At 39.4% G+C, this 17,000-nt stretch overlaps 1 protein-coding gene across 1 annotated transcript in view; it reads right to left on the bottom strand.

Moving 5' to 3' along the window:
• Window positions 1-17,000, bottom strand: part of STAB1 (stabilin 1) — a 426,801-nt gene that overhangs the window by 229,384 nt on the left and 180,417 nt on the right. The window contains exons 34-35 of the mRNA XM_063426973.1: window positions 11,995-12,126; window positions 10,973-11,101 (exon numbers count right to left, since the gene is read on the bottom strand). Coding sequence (XP_063283043.1) covers window positions 10,973-11,101; window positions 11,995-12,126 — 261 coding nt within the window. The remainder of the gene's footprint in view (window positions 1-10,972; window positions 11,102-11,994; window positions 12,127-17,000) is intronic.

Genomic DNA, 17,000 nt, shown 5'->3' with positions numbered 1-17,000 from the left:
TTCCTATCCCTGCCTCTCTCCACACACAGTGACCCCTACTGGCCGGTGCTGGTATTGTAGAGTAATCTCCATTTATTCTGAGAAAAACACCTGCATTTGTATTGTAGGTATTACTGCAATATTGGCATGGCCAGGCAGCCTCAAATACCGGCTGTGCCAGTAAAATACCAGTGAGGTGGCAAAGTAAGTAATGTGTAAAAAAAAAAAAAAAAAAAAAAAAAAAAAATTTTTTTTTTTTTTTTTTTTTTAAATGGGCCTATTCCATGGGCCTGGGCCTGGAGCTGCAGCTCCATCAGCCCCTATGTTAATCCGGCCCTGGTCCTGGTACATTACAATATCTTTAAATCTTCCTTCTGTTAGTTTCTTCACTCTACTTGCTTGAATAGCTTGTTTCATTTGAAAATAATAAAAGAAAACTACCAGATCGCTCAGGCTTATTTCTGGAATATTTGGCGGTTTTCTCACACAATATATGTTTTCTATCACACATTCTTCTTTTCTTAAGTTGATGTCTAAATCTAAAAGAAATTCGAGTACAAATTCTTTTGTATTTTCATAAGTAATGGATTCAGGGATATTTTCAGTCTGATGTTCTGTATTCTTTGCCTATCTTCCAGTAGATGTATTCTTTGTTCCAAGGTGTTTACGTCATTTTTTATTCTTTCTTGCACCTCGGTGACCATCTTGTACTGGAACTCCATTTTTTCAAATTTTTCTTCCATCTTGGTTATTTTTGCACCAATTTCTTCTATTTGTAATTTTAATTGGCATGTGCTATTATGAATTTCTTTTTTTAACCCCTTAAGGACCAAACTTCTGGTATAAAAGGGAATCACAACATGTCACACATGTCATGTGTCCTTAAGGGGTTAAATGTTTCAGTTTGACTTTCCGAGTTGATTTTGATAAATTCTTGCAAATTAAACGTTGAATTTCTCCTATCCTCCATTAAAGATTCTTCTGATAGTGAATTGTCTCCACCTTGTTTGTTTCAGGGAGATAAAAAAAAAGCTGATACTCCTTTGCCTTGTTTAGTGTCTTTTTTAAGATCTTTTTTTTCTTGGAATCTTTGTAGTAGCCATTTTATTTCACAACTTAGTTTAGCAGGTCTTTTTTTTTTATTTGAAATCTTAAGATTCTGTTTCTTTCCCCTTTTTTTCATATTTTCTCTTTCCTCCCTCTTCTTTTCCCACCTTCAGCTTCTGCACGCATCTTTGTACTATTATGAGCTGTTGGATGATATTGTAGCATGTAATAAAATAGGGATGTCTTTAGAGGCTTTTTCTGAGTAGTTAATTTTAGGCTGTCATATATTTCCCTCTAGGGATCATATCAAATCAGCTTCATCTTTGTTTCTCTCTCTATATTATTATCATTGCCATTTATATAGCGCCAACAGATTGCGTAGCGCTTTACAATATTATGAGAGGGGGGATGTAACTATAAATAGGACAATTACAAGAAAAACTTACAGGAACAATAGGTTGAAGAGGACCCTGCTCAAATGAGCTTTATATATATTTATATATATATATATATATATATGTCATTATATACCAGTTATATACAAGTTATTAGCTGTTATTTTATTTTCTCAGGTTTTCCAGTTTTAAACACTTATAAGCTTAGTGTTTATACTTGCTTTTAGCTGGTGTTTTCTAGACATTTTTTCATTGTCAGAAAGCTGCCGTTATTTCGTTTTGTCAGATCTCCTCAATGTCTTGCATATTCCAGTGGAGACTACCAGTCACTTTTTGCCCTGCAAAGGGCTTCTAGTTGTCGGCTCTAATCTCCTGCCGTGATTCCCTTTACACAGACGACGTTGCCTCGTGGTGAATTCAGCCGCCAGTCCATTCACCCACAAAAACCCCGCCTCCCGATGCGTGGTTACGGTCATCAAGTTCCCGTGTTTTGTTTTTCATCAAGGACATGTGTGTTATCACTCTTTTATGGGGATACTCCACTCCATTCTCTGTTCCCCACGAAAACCAGGACAGTAGACCTACAAGAAGATAACACAGGGGGGTGTGGCTAACCGCCAAGCTTGCTGTACTGGCTCCAAGAAGGCCAGGCAGACAATCCACATAAACCGAGGTGAAACCAAACATGGGGAACCCCAAAAAAGTCCAAGGCTTTCACAGTACAACTGGGAAGATGCCACCTGGTAAATCACAATCTCTATTTAAATATTTTAGAGATTCAGCTGACCACATGTCGGACCACTGTTTCCAAAGTGGCACCGACGGCCTCTAAACTCTTAAGTTCCGAATCCTGCTTCGTCAGAGGGCTCTGCATTCTCCACAGACCCGAACATTAAGGACCTGCTACGAAACCTACCTTCACAAAATGACCTGGGCAGGATGCTGTGAAAGCTGGAATCCTCTATCCAATCGAAATTGGATGGCTTGGTGACTGATATCCACCAGGTAGGCCACAGGGTACAAGATTTAGAGGACGACAGAGAACTCCTCCATACCCAGATACAGCAACTTAGCTTTACCGTGGACATGCACTCCACATACATGGCCTCTATACAACGGTCTCTGGATGATGTTGATAGCCTTAGGATTAGAGGCCTACCTGACGACGAGAAGGAAGACCTACTGAATATCCTCACTGTACTATTCAACCTCAATATAGGCAAGCCAACAGAGTCCCCTGTACTTATAGACAGAGCACACCACTCCCTGAGGCCTAGAAATACCACAGCGGAAAACCCGCTGTCATATGCCGCCTACATTATTACTCTGTAAAATAAGCTATCATTAGAGAGCTAAGTTCCATGACTACTCCACTATTATTTCATGGTCATCAACTTGACATATACCCGGATTTGTCTTGGCTCACTCTGCATGCTCAGACAGCCCTGAGGCCCATCAAGGATCACTTTAGGAACCAAATTCTCAAGTACCGCTGGGGTTTCCCCTTCGCATTAATGGTGTCCCACAAAGGCTCAACGCACACAATTTCCTCATACCTGGACGTTCAACCTTTCAGAAAAAGTGCTTGTCCTACCCAACACTCAAGATGTCAATTGGTATGCACCACAAATCTTTGCTGCACCATCACAACTTCCTCAATGCCAAAAGTGGCAAACTCCTTTGAAGAAATTGAGAACGGAAGCGACTCCATATCGATCGAGCCCAGGTCATCACTAAAATGATTATACTGGAATTTCATGCTCTAAGTGCAGTCTGTGACTCTTCTTCTGGGCCATTGAATTCTTTAAAATACACACCCCTTTTGTTTATCCTGTATAGACCACATGACTTTTACAGATCTGTATATCCTGCACAGCGCTGAAAGAGGACTGTCTCTACATGGCAGAAAAACTCACAGGAATGTTTTTCCGTTTTCTTGACAGTCATCGCTCAGATCCAGCCAGAGCTCTGACACACCAAGTTTATGACTACTCTTTCGGGCATTTGTATTTCACAACACATCAGACTATCCATACATTCCACATATAAAAGTGCCCATCACTCACACTGGCACATCCTGCATCAACACCAGAGACAGGTCGTACAAACATAAAAATGCCAATTGTTATATTATGCACTGCAATGTTTCTTTATGTTTGCTCCAAGTTTGATAATACTTTTCCCCTGTCCCTCCCCATCACCTCCAACTCTACACCCTTCTAAGACCCCACAAAATATGCTACCCACATAAGGCTCGGTTGGGATAATCAGGGGAACACTGGAGCTCTCAGTCCCTAGTCTCTACTTGCTTAAAGGGAATCTCCAGTGCCAGGAAAACAATCCGTTTTCCTGACACTGCAGGATTCCTCTCCCTCCCACCCCCCAATCCCCAGTTGCTGAAGGGGTGAAAACCCCTTCAGTGACTTACCTGAGGCAGCGACACGTTCCCCCACCACTCCACATTCTGCCTAAGTCGGCCGGTGGGCGAGACTGATCCCACCCACCGGCCGAGGAGACCTAATGCGCATGCGCGGCAATGCCGCGCATGCGCGGCAATGCCGCGCATGCGCATTAGCGCACCTCATAGGAAAGCATTGAAAACGATTTTCAATGCTTTCCTATGGGGAATTGAGCAACGCTGGAGGTCCTCACACAGCGTGAGGACGTCCAGCGACGCTCTAGCACAGAAAACCTGTGCTATGAAGCAGGAAGTTCCCTCTAGTGGCTGTCTAATAGACAGCCACTAGGGGAGGACTTAACCCTGCAAGGTAATTATTGCAGTTTATAAAAAACTGCAATAATTACACTTGCAGGGTTAAGGGTAGTGGGAGTTGGCACCCAGACCACTCCAATGGGCAGAAGTGGTCTGGGTGCCTACAGTGTCCCTTTAAGAAAGCCATATAGACATAGTAGATGCCGATCAAACCTTGTTATTGACATCTTCGCTACTTGGGTTTCATTAAAAGGATTGATCCTTTTACAAGCCCTATACCCCTCCATAGCTAGACCCAGAGGGTGGTACTGTTGCTCAAGCAAGGGACCTAATACAGGGTCTCAGGCTTATCCTAACTGAGGAACGAACAAGGGAGATTCCATACAAACCCCTGACCCATAACGATAACTCACTCTAAAAGCTACTCCACTACCCCATTCCCCTCATCCTCACTGACATATCTGAGATAGCCAACCCATGCCACATCTCTAGATCTCTTAACACTTGGATATGGTCACCATGGTAGAATACACTACTTTATGCAAGTCTAGTGCAGTACAAATACTAAAATTTTACAAAATTTTACAAAATTTTACTAAAAGTTACAATATATTTAAAAAAAAAATAAACCTTTTCTGAGTCAACAATTTTTAGCAAAATAGTACGTACTCCCTTCTTTTGAAAATCGCAGACTGTATCGGGGCAATGCATTCAACGGACCTTTAATCCCTCTCAATACCAGCTCAACCTGTAGACTCAATATACAGCTTGATGTTTTCCAGCCGGCCATACCCTAACCATACACAACTTGACATAGCTATGGATGGCCTCCCACACAGATTAAACCACAAATCCCTTTGACCCTCTTCATAGCAGTGCCAGTCTTTTCTAGACACAGTTACCGTAGACTCGATTAATCGCAGGGATAGACACAATCTGTTTATACCCAACCAATATGACTTCATATACATGAATGTAAACATGCTTATCCAATTCATTTTTTCTGTTTTAAAATAGTTTGCACTACTATGTAGTTACTAACATTATGATGCATAGTTTCTTGTTCTTAGATGTTTTTAGCTGTCCTAAATGGAAAAGCCTCTACACCCAAGTACTATCACAAGTAGCTCTCCATGACTGCCATACAAATCGTATCGCTTAATGCGAGAGGGTTGAAAACCCCTGAAATCGGCTTTGGCCGATTTTCCCAATTTGAGAGCCGAAGTCGTGTTCATTCAAGACATACATTTTCATCAGGACTACTCCTGCTCTTAAAAACAAACAATACTACACTAAACTAGATCACTTTGCTGAAGGATTATTAATCCAATGTGGGGATTTTAACACTTCCCTAGATCGTAACCTTTACACCTCCTCCAACACATCAAATTACCCGGCCTCCACTCGTAGATGAATGCAAACACTACTAGATGATGCACAACTATACTGTGGATGCAGGTTCCTCCACCGTACAGCTAAAGACTACTCTTTTTATTCTCACACATCAGGCTCTTACACAAGAATCAATATGTTTTTCCTTCCAACATCTGATCAAACTTTGTAAATATGGTTCCATAACTTGGTAAGACCATGCGCCTCTGTCTCTTGCCATTGCTATTCCCTCTCGTCCCCTCGAAAATTTCCAATGGAAATTGAATGATATCCTTCTAAACAACCCTAACTTAAAGATGCTATAACTTAATACTTCACTCATAACACATACCCAGATTCGTCCCACACTAGCATCTGGGAATCACATAAATGTACAATCAGATTAACTATTATTAAGATATCTTCAACACACAAACGTAAAAGAGAAGCAAGACCTTCTACAAACTACTGAACTGAATTCATAACTCTAATGGGCCTCCAAACGAAACATAAATTCCTTATCACAAAGAATCTATATTAAACTCATGGAGGTTATAGCGCCCGATTATTAGCCCTTGCTCTCAAAAACAAAAACAGCAAACCAAATTTATTCCTGTCATTACATTACAAGATGGCAAAAAAAAATCTAATTTGATGTCAGACATAACCACAGCCTTTCATACCTGCTACAGACACCCTCTCAGAATCTGACCTTCAGGGTTTTCTACTCCCAAGGGTCTGAAACACCATCTCACAAAACCTTATTCACTCACTTAAACTAATAACCAAGGAAGAGTTTCAAATGGTAACAAACACGCTCCCTTTGAGAAAAAGTCCAGGTCCTGATGGCTTTACAGACAAATACTATTACTAAAAATTATTCATCTCACTCCTAGCAGACCCTTTTATCAAGTCATTCAGCTTCCTACTCAACACACCAAAACTTCCAGCTGACTCACTTGGCCCTCATACCCAAGCCAGGAAAAGAACCACTCCAATGTGACATCTACAGAACTATATTACTCATTAACGTTGATCTTTTCTTCAGTATATCTTAATGAGGATCCTATGGCAAGTGATATGCAAATGATTGCTGCAAAAAACTTAAAAAAAAAAAAAAAAGATAACTTGTGATTGGATAACTCGAGACAAGGTGCTACAGCTATTAAAGAAAATTAATGTAAACAAAGCTCTGGGGCCTGACTGTATTCACCCACGAGTACTTAAGGAGCTTATTCGGGAAATAAGTGAACCTCTGTAATTAATTTTTCAAGATTCTTTTGTTTCAGGTGTTGTACCGGAGGATTGGAGGAAGGCAGATGTTGTTCCTATATTTAAAAAGGGTTCAAAATCCTTGCCTGGAAATTATAGACCTGTGAGCTTAACTTCTGTAACTGGGAAAATATTTGAAGGGCTATTAAGGGATAATATTCAGGAATTCATTGGGAAGAACTTTGTTATTAGCAATAATCAGCATGGTTTTATGAAACATAGGTCATGTCAAACTAACCTAATTGCATTCTACGAAGAAGTAAGTAGAAGTATAGATCAGGGTGTTGCAGTGGGTGTGATCTACTTGGATTTTGCCAAGGCATTTGATACGGTTCCTCACAATAGGTTAGTCTTCAAACTAAAAGAAATTGGTCTAGATGAATATTCTTGTTCTTGGGTAGAACATTGGCTTAAGGATAGAGTACAACGAGTTGTCATTAATGGTAAATTTTCAGGCTGGACAAAAGTGGTAAGTGGTGTCCCTCAGGGTTCTGTTTTGGGACCACTTCTATTTAACATATTTATAAATGATCTTGAAATAGGCATTGAAAGCCATGTATCAGTGTTTGCAGATGACACAAAACTTTGTAAAGTAATAAAGTGTGAGAAGGATATTGCTTTGCTGCAGAGGGATTTGGATAGATTGTGGGACTGGGCACTAAAATGGCAGATTGAATTTAACATAGAGAAATGCAAAGTTATGCACTTCGGCGTAAAGAATACACAAGCAACGTATACCCTTAATGGAAGCGAATTAGGGATAACAACACACGAAAATGACTTGGGAATTGTTATAGACAACAAACTATGCAACAATGTGCAATGTCAATCGGCAGTGGCCAAGGCCAGTAAGGTTTTGTCATGTATAAATAGGGGCATAATCGGGATGAAAATATAATTTTGCCTCTTTATAAATCGCTGGTGAGACCACACCTTGAATATGCTGTGCAATTTTGGGCACCTGTTCTAAAGAAATATATCATGGCACTAGAAAAAGTCCAGAGACGAGCTACAAAATTGATAAAAGGAATGGAGCATTTTAGTTATGAAGAAAGGTTAAAAAAATGAAATCTGTTTAGTTTGGAAAAACGGCGCCTGAGAGGGGATATGATAACTTTATACAAATATATTCGGGGCCAGTACAAACCTTTATCTGGAAATCTATTCATAAACAGGGCTATACATAGGACACAAGGTCACACATTTAGGCTGGAAGAAAGGAGATTTCATATAAGGCAAAGAAAATGTTTTTTATACAGTAAGAGCAATAAGGATATGGAATTCTCTGCCTGAAGAGGTGGTTTTGTCAGAGTCACTACAGATGTTTAAACTGCAATTGGATAAATACTTACAAAAACATAACATACAGGGATATCATTTCTAATTAGTGGGGTCATAGCTGCTTGATGATCCAAGGAGACATCTGACTGCTATTTTGGGGTCAAGAAGGAATTTTTTCCTAGTTTGTGGCAAAATTTGAAGCGCTTCAGACTAGGTTTTTTGCCTTCTTTTGGATCAACAGCAACAACATATGTGAGGAAGGCTGAACTTGATCGACACAAGTCTCTTTTCAGCTATGTAACTATATAAACTATATAAACCTAAAACTGTAAAAAAAAATCGCCTTTGCCCTCTGCTCCTCGGACTGGTCCACCCAAATCAATCCAGATTCATCCCAGGCAGAGAAGCATAAAAACAACACCATTAAATCTAATTCACTGGTTTAAATTTTTTACAAAACCAAAACCTACTCCTTACGATAGATGCCAAGAAAGCGTTTGACAAGGTGGACTGGTCTCTAATTATAGTAACTTTAGAATTTATGGGCTTCGGTCCAAATTGGCTCACATGGTTAAAAGCACTATATTCCACCCACTCACTCAAAACCCACTCAAAACTCACTTTTCCATCATGGCAAACCGGGTGGGGAATACAAAGAATACCATACCTAAAAATACCTCACACTACACACTATACTTGATGATGATTTCACTACAGCATTAAATTCTCTGATACCAACTAATACATACTCAGCACTTCAAAAATTCCACTATAATCAACTGACACACTTCCTCAGATCCCAACATCTCCACCCACTCGCTTTGAGAACCTTTGCTATACACACACTATGAAGAAAAACCAAATCTCAGCTCTTTATAACCTTCTACAAACTACCACACATACTGAACTACACACTTTCACGACCACATGGTCAAGGGAATTTCAGATTCCCTTACCTCTGACAATTGGAAAAACATTTTTCACATTCATACATAAATCCTCCTCCAATTTGGCAACACAGGAAGTTAATTACAAAAGAATAGCTAGGTGACATTACACAACTGCGAAATTACACAGATTATAACCCGCATCACAAAACCTTTGTTGGAGATACAATTAATCTATCAGCATTACCGCCCACATCTGGTGGCAATGCCCAGTCATAAATGCCTTCTGGAAACAAATTGCCCGTTATATGCATACAATTACAGGCTTGGTTCTTCCATTAAAACCAGAAATATTCATTCTTCAAATTATCCCGACTTTTCTTTCCACATTTAAAGTCGTATTAGTGCAAAATCTTCTGAAAACATCAAATCAACTTATTCCAGCATACCCACCACCCATATGGGAATGGATCCAGAAAGTTGAAAACATTAGGCAAATGGAAGAATTCAGCCACGACCTCTGCAAAAAATACCAGCACTAGACATCGACCTGGGAACCCTGGCAAACACTCCTTCAGAGCAGCTCCCATTGAACTAAGGTTACACCTTCTGTAATCACCCACAGGTCTTCTATATTGTTTATGTGTATGTCTATGAAATTATTCCCCGAAAGGCGTTTCATCCTGGACAGCTTCCACTGCCTGTTATATTGTTATATGTATTTTCTTTCATTTTGTATAATGCATTATATTTTATGTTTCACTTTAATTCTACTTTGGCAAGGATGAAGATACCACACACCCCACATAGGATGCACATGTTTCTTCTTGTACCACATACACCCTGCCTACTGGTATGACCACTGTGCTGACCACTTTAATCCCTTAAGGACCAAACTTCTGGAATAAAAGGGAATCATGACATGTCACACATGTCATGTGTCCTTAAGGGGTTAAGCAGAGGTGGGGGCTATTTTAATATTCATGTGGGAGGACCTAATGTCCCACCCAACTCTCATCCATTGGTGGGAGGGCCTAATTCATTATACAATAAGGGGGTGGACATGCTGTATTTCTCCCACACCCCCTGGGTGGCTTGGGGTTCCCTATTAGCCACCTCTAAAATAAATAACCCCACTGACCCGAAATATTGTGAAGGGGGGACAATGTAATATCTGTGGCAAAAAATATTACCCATCATAAGGCAAGTGAATGATAATTTGTGAATGTGCATCTGCCAAATGCATTTGGTCCCTGTCACTTGGTATAGGATTCTTTGCATAGAATTCAGATGTGAAAGCACAAATTTTAACACAGATATTCTCTCAGGCTGAACAAATTGTGACTGCATTTGGCTATATTATATTAGAATTTCCGGTGCAGAAAGGAATTCATAATTTGCATCGAATTTTGTCCATCTGGACAAAATCCAGTGTTTAGTGAAACAATGAAATAGTCATTGTTAACAGTTATAGTTGCCCAGTTTATGCTTATTATTTCCCAGTGTAAAGATTTTTTTAGCACTCACACTATAGAAATATGTCCACTTATTGAGTTTATGTATGCTCAGATGCATTCCTAGGAGTAGTGATAGTAAAAATAGTAAAAGTCATGGATAATTAAGTTGACTTCCAATGATAAATGTATTCCAATGATAACCTTTTGATTTGCTCGGTTTACATGCAATATTATTATGGATAGTTATTTGTCACTTTGGTTGCTATTATTAAGTTGAGTGTTAATCTCCTGACGCCCTCTTTATGTTTACTATGTTGTTTTGGGATTTATTTTGAATTTTGTATAATTACTTTCCCTGTATATTCCCCTTGTATAATTACATTAATGTAACTTATGAATGTTTGCTAAATGTCCAAACTACATAGATTTGTAGCACACCAATAAATAATGTTTCCGTGAAATTAGAGATCTAATTAAAATATGTGCTAATAAAATCTTATTTTCATGGATGTCACTCAATGCCTATGAATTAAAAAAAAAATAAACATTATTTAAAAAATTCAATAATACCCTTTTTATGGTTATTTCCTTTGCATCACAGTTGTTTTTTAATATATGGAGAACTCCAGAGAGACCCAGTATTATTCCATTCTTTGTTTCAAAAAAGGATCCATCCACAGAGACATCATGGACAAAAGTCTGGAAAAGATCAGCAAAAATATAGAGTAAAAAATATCATATACAGAAGGGTTTTCTAAAAATGTAGCATGTGCAAGTTATCTTTTAATACAACTTTAATTATTAACAAACAACAAACAATACATGTTTTTATTTGTACAATAAAAATACTAGATCAGTAAAGGCACCTTGTCATGGCGGATTCATTTTAAGTTATAACATCTTCTTATGCACTGACTACATTAAGACCTTATGATAAGTTATATATTTACGATATGTTAATTAAATACTTACCTCTGTTCCACCTGCAACAAATCCACCATTATGCTGGATCGTTGCGTGTTACACTTACGTAAGAGTAAACACATATCCCGTAATATATTTTTCTTCCCATAAAAGACTAAAGTACTTGAATTTGAACTGACTAAAAGAATCATCTAATGAAAACTTAAGTGGTGATCTAATTTAAAATATGTTAAAACAATATATTGGAATGGAAATTACTCCATTATTTTGATCCCTTATTTATATCATATTCTAATAACAGAAACTATGTTCCTTGGGATACCAATAAATAAAACTGGAAACCATTGATTCCTTTCTACTGTTCCCTAAAATGTCAACAATATATTTTACAGACACAAAAAATATTTTCATGAGAATGATGATCGTGGTTGGCAAACTTGGGCACAACCAGGTTTTGTATAGTCCATCTCCTCTGATGCTTTGAAATGAATATAGCTGTAAGTGCATTTGGGGAGATGTAATCCACAACATCTGATCTGGTGGTAAGGACTGTGATTACAGAATTGTTGTGCTTTACAAAACTCAAAGAGGGCTGCTTTTTTTATTAGAGTTGCTGCAAAAAAAAAAATATTAACACAACATCTTTAAACATGGTAATATCTCAGTACCTGGTTTTCTCGTTTATAAAACATGAGCCAATCAGAGAATCCTAATAGTGTTGCTTTATGAATTCCACTCTTCAATTCTGCTGGTGAAAGCTTCTCTCCAAGAATGATATGGTATTTTAATGTTCGGTTATCCTAACGACAAGAAGCCAAAAAGAAAAGAGGAGAAGAAGTGGCATTATTTTTTAAGGAGGCATCTAATGCTACCTGAATCTGTGAAATATTGTGTGACATTGTGAGATTCTGGGATAGGACATAAGTCTATGAAAGGCTGTGGGAATTTACAAAATTGTCATCAAGGTCTGTATGAAACCAAAAAGTCCTGTTAGAGATTGTGAGCAGAATGTCTGTGATTCGTTCTAAGAGCCATAAGAGGCTATAAAAAAAAATGTCAATTGTGTTGAAAAAGCTGTAAGATTCTGCAAACCAATTTGAGAGTTAGTGAGTTAGTTGAGGTTGTGATAGTCTTTAAATGGACACTTTAGGAAACTTAACAAATTCATTTTATTGAAGGGGTTATGGTGCCTGGAGCTAATGGATGGTAGTGATATACTGAAAGTTGAGCATTTTCAACCTATCACTGCCTCCCATCGCTGGTATGAATTGGTATGGCAAATTATTATTATTATTATATTATTTATAGAGCTCCGTCAAATTCCGCAGCGCTTTACAATGGGTGGACGAACAGACATGTAGTTGTAACCAGACAAGTTGGACAGAGGGGTTGAGGGCCCTGCTCAATGAGCTTACATGCTAGAGGGAGTGGGGTAAAATGACACAAAAGGTAAGGACAGTATTAGACTAGTGACAGTTGCAGAAGAGGAATCAGTTGGGAGCTATTAAGAGTTTAATTGACACCTGCATTAGCTACATCTTCAAGTGGGGAACATATTCTAGAGCAGGGGTCCTCAAACTCCGGCCCCCCATATGTTGCTGAACTACATCTCCCATGATTCTTTGAATTACATAGATAGCCAGTGTAACGGATCGACGGGCACCACGACTGGGTACCTCCATTGAAGAAAGCTCTTAGCGATTCCTGAGGGCTCCAAGCACTCTAGCAGACACCACAACCACCGAACTGGAGAAGCATACGAATGCTCTCAAACATGACGAGACGACACTTCGTTTTGAGGGTCAAGCAGAACTGACGAAACTGGCACATACAGCCTCTTTTATTCACAATCCACAAACAAAGTACGCCCACAGGGTTTTGAAATACAACCAATCAATCCATACAATACACACAGACACTCCCACACAAAATCCTCCCCTCTGCCTGTGATATGATTACTGAACACAATGGGTAATATAATTATTACAGGCAGAGAAATACAGTTTCTACAAAATATTAATAACTTCCAAAATATACATGCCATTCACATAAAACATTTTCAGAATCAGCATGCTTGAAATATACACATACTCAAAAATCAGGGCAATCGGTTCAGGGGTTAAAAAGTTAAGGGAAAGTCCTATTTGACCGACCGCAAGCACATTTTCATGCCCAAAAGAGTTCCAGAAATTTGGGCTGTGCGGTCGGTCAATTTCACCTAGAAAAATGTCTAAGTCCAATTCGAATGCACGAATGGGGCCGTTTGTGCAAATAGCCCAGTCTAACAGTGAGTTCAAATTGTCGAACGCACTTCGATTCCAGTCGAAGCGTCGAAGTTCCTGAGAAGGTAATGGTCAGCGGTGTTCGTGCAAATGTGTTTAGCCAATTTTAGTTGAATAGATTCAGTGGCAATTAAAATGGCCGCCGTGTTCGGTTTTTCGAATGGCGGCCACTTCGACTACTTCGGCACTTCGACTGCATCCGAAGTGACAATTTAAAAGTACAAATCCTTTCTCTGGGAGTTAAAGGGCCAGCAGCAGCACAACAAAAATCCATTATGCCCAAATCTGTTCCTCGAAGGGCAATACATCCCAGGGCCATAGTCGCAGGGCAGGAGGCTGGCAAACAGGCTCCTCCAAAAACCCGTGGCGAGGCTGATTCCGCCACAGCCAGATAATCATTGTAGTTGTAGTTCAGCAACATCTGGGGGGGCGGAGTTTGAGGACCCCTGTTCTAGACCCTCATTCAGGGTTAAACAGATTTAAATTCATCTACAGTGGCTATGGTGTCTTGAGTGTCCGTTTAATAGATGCTGGAAGTCTGTGAAGAGACATGGGATTCTTTGGATGATCATTATATTCTGTAAGAGCCTTTATAATCTATCAAAGTCTGTAGAAGGTCATGTGTTAATGAGAATCAATGAAAATCTGTGAAATGAGATTCTGTAAGAGTGTGGATGGTTGCCGATACTCTACAAGAAGCAGTACTAATATTGGAAGCATTGTAGAAAAGCTGTAAGAAACACTCAACATGGAATCTTTTAAGTTCCAAAAAGTATTGAGAGAAACATCTCAAACAATCACTTAATTTGCCAAGCAAAATCTACACATCATGGCTTTCATTTTCCATTATAAATATAACATTTTAGTAGAAGAAAAGACATGAAAAATAGTTTAGTGTCATTCAGAGGCATAACTATAAACCATGGACCTCGGTGTGAAAACTGCCCTGGGGCCCCAGCGATGTGTCTCCTTTCCCCATGTGTTTCATTCTCTCCCCCCAGCCCCTCCATGTGTCTCATCTCCCCCCACATGTCTCATTCCTTCTACCCAGCCCCTCCACGTGTCTCATCCTACGCAAGTGTCTCATTTCCTCCCCCAGCCTCCATTCGCCCCCTGTCTCTCAGCGAGCAATTACTGCCAGACCCCTTGGCCACGCTACACACAGTGTGATGTGATGTGCTGCTCCCCTCCTGCCGGTTAGCCTGCAACCGTGGGCCCCGGCCTTGCTGCTGTGCACCCTGTGATTGTGGTGTCATTACAACAAAATCCTGTAAGTTGTGAAATGTAACTTCCCTGGCCTTTTCTGGTCAGATCTCGTAGAGATATAATGGTGTCAGTTATATTATGACAATAAATATCTGTAAATCATTCTGTAATTTTCAGACCTTTAAAAAGGTACAACAGTATGACCCCCATGTTAGCATAAGGGAGATTAAAATCTCCCGAATGCCCCTACTCGATATGCTGCGAGTAGGGCCATGTCTACCAAACAGTGAGCAGCCACAGTTAATTTAAAGAATTAATGGGGGAACATAGTGTCCCTCCCATGCCCCCACTAGTGCCCCGCGAGTGGGTTGCTATTCAACTAAACGCATTAGCGCCAGGTGGGGGCCCTAAGTGACAATGGGGATGGGAACCTATTGTCCCCCCTCGGCTCCCACCCATGAGGGGTGGGTGGGGGCCCTAAGTGGCAATAGAGGGGGGGACACCTACCCACACCTTCCCCCGGCCCCCACCTATGAGCGGGAGATTGGGACCCTAAGTGAAAATGGGGGACAAATACATATTGCCATCCACCCTGCCCCCATCCATGGTTAGCGGGTGGGGGCCCTTAGTAACAATGGTAGCTCTGTTTGGAATGGAAATAAAATGTACAAAAAAGATGGTTTGCATCTTTCTCAAAAGGGAACAAATGTTCTCAGTGAGCAATTCGGAGGTTTTGCTAGGATGTATTTAAACTAGGAGGTGATACAACATCAATCAAATTGCCCACCAAAACAAGGACAGAAGGTGCCTGTAGCAAGTGTGTTGAAAAAAGATAAGCTTAGAGTCGTGTCTACAAATGCTCGCAGTTTAGGGAATACGATCCATGAACTTGTGGCAATAATGGCAGCTGATAATGTAGATTTAGTCGCTGTTACCGAGACATGGCATAATGAGAAAAATTACTGGGACATAGTAATACCAGGGTACTCTTTATATAGAAAAGACTGGGAAGGCAAGAAAAGGGGAGGGCTGGCCCTGTATGTGAAGGATAGCATAAAATCTATCCTATTAAAAGTTAGGTGAACATAGGGTCCGTTTGAGTTACGTTAGAATTTGGTAAATACACAGTAACTTGTGTAGGTGTGATTTATAGGCCCCCATGACAAATAGAAGAGTTAGATAATCTACTTGTTGACGAAATAGCTAAAATGACAATGAAGGTATCATCATGGGTGACTTTAATCTTCCGGATGTGAACTGGAAAACCAATATAGCTGCTTGTGCCAGGAGCACACATATTCTAAACTCCCTACAGGGATTGTCTCTAAAACAAATCGTTGAGGAGCCAACTCGTAAAGAGGCCATACTAGATTTAGTGTGGAGATTTGGTATTAGATATTACTGTAGGTGAAAGTTTAGGATCCAGTGATCAACAGTCAGTGTGGTTTAATATAATAACAGTGACTGAGTCCCACCACACAAAAACAAAAATTTTAGACTTTAGAAAAACAGACTTTTCTAAAATTAGAATATGTGTAATTAAGTCATTATCAGACTGGAGCAATTTAAATGGAGTCCAAGAGAAATGGGATTATTTAAAAGTTGCCCTGCTGAATGCAACAGAAAATTGCACTAGGCTTGTCAGTAAAATAAACTAATTTAAGAAACCACTGTGGTACTCCGCAGATGTGGCCAAAATAGTAAAAAACAAAAAGTGAGCATTTGATAATTATAAAAAAAAAAACAGAGTGAGGAAGATAGACAGATCTAAAAGATTAGTCAGAAAGAGGCTAAGCAAGTTGTAAGAGCTTCCAAAATCACACACAGAAGAGAAAATAGCATAGTCAGTAAAAGAGGAGACAGAACATGTTTTAGATACATAAATGAGAAAAGGAAAGTAAAACAAGGATTAGTTAGATTAAAAACAAAATAAGAAAGGTATGTAGAAGAGGATAAAGGTCTAGCTGACTGCCTCAATTAATATCTTTGTTCAGTATTTACAGATAAAAATGAAAGAAAGGGACCCAAGTTAGTAAAAAAGGACAAATGAGTAATTTGTTACATGTGAGTTTACAGAGGAAGAGGTTCTATTTCAACTGTCAAAAGTAAAGACAAATAAGTCAGTGGGACCTGATGGAATACACCCAATGTTATTAAAAGAGCTTAGTGGTATACTAGCAAAACCA

Source organism: Pelobates fuscus, chromosome 7 (assembly GCF_036172605.1).
Source record: "Pelobates fuscus isolate aPelFus1 chromosome 7, aPelFus1.pri, whole genome shotgun sequence".
Lineage (NCBI taxonomy): Eukaryota > Metazoa > Chordata > Amphibia > Anura > Pelobatidae > Pelobates > Pelobates fuscus.
The sequence above is the reverse complement of the archived record's forward strand: the minus strand, read 5'-3'. Positions and strand labels throughout refer to the sequence as shown.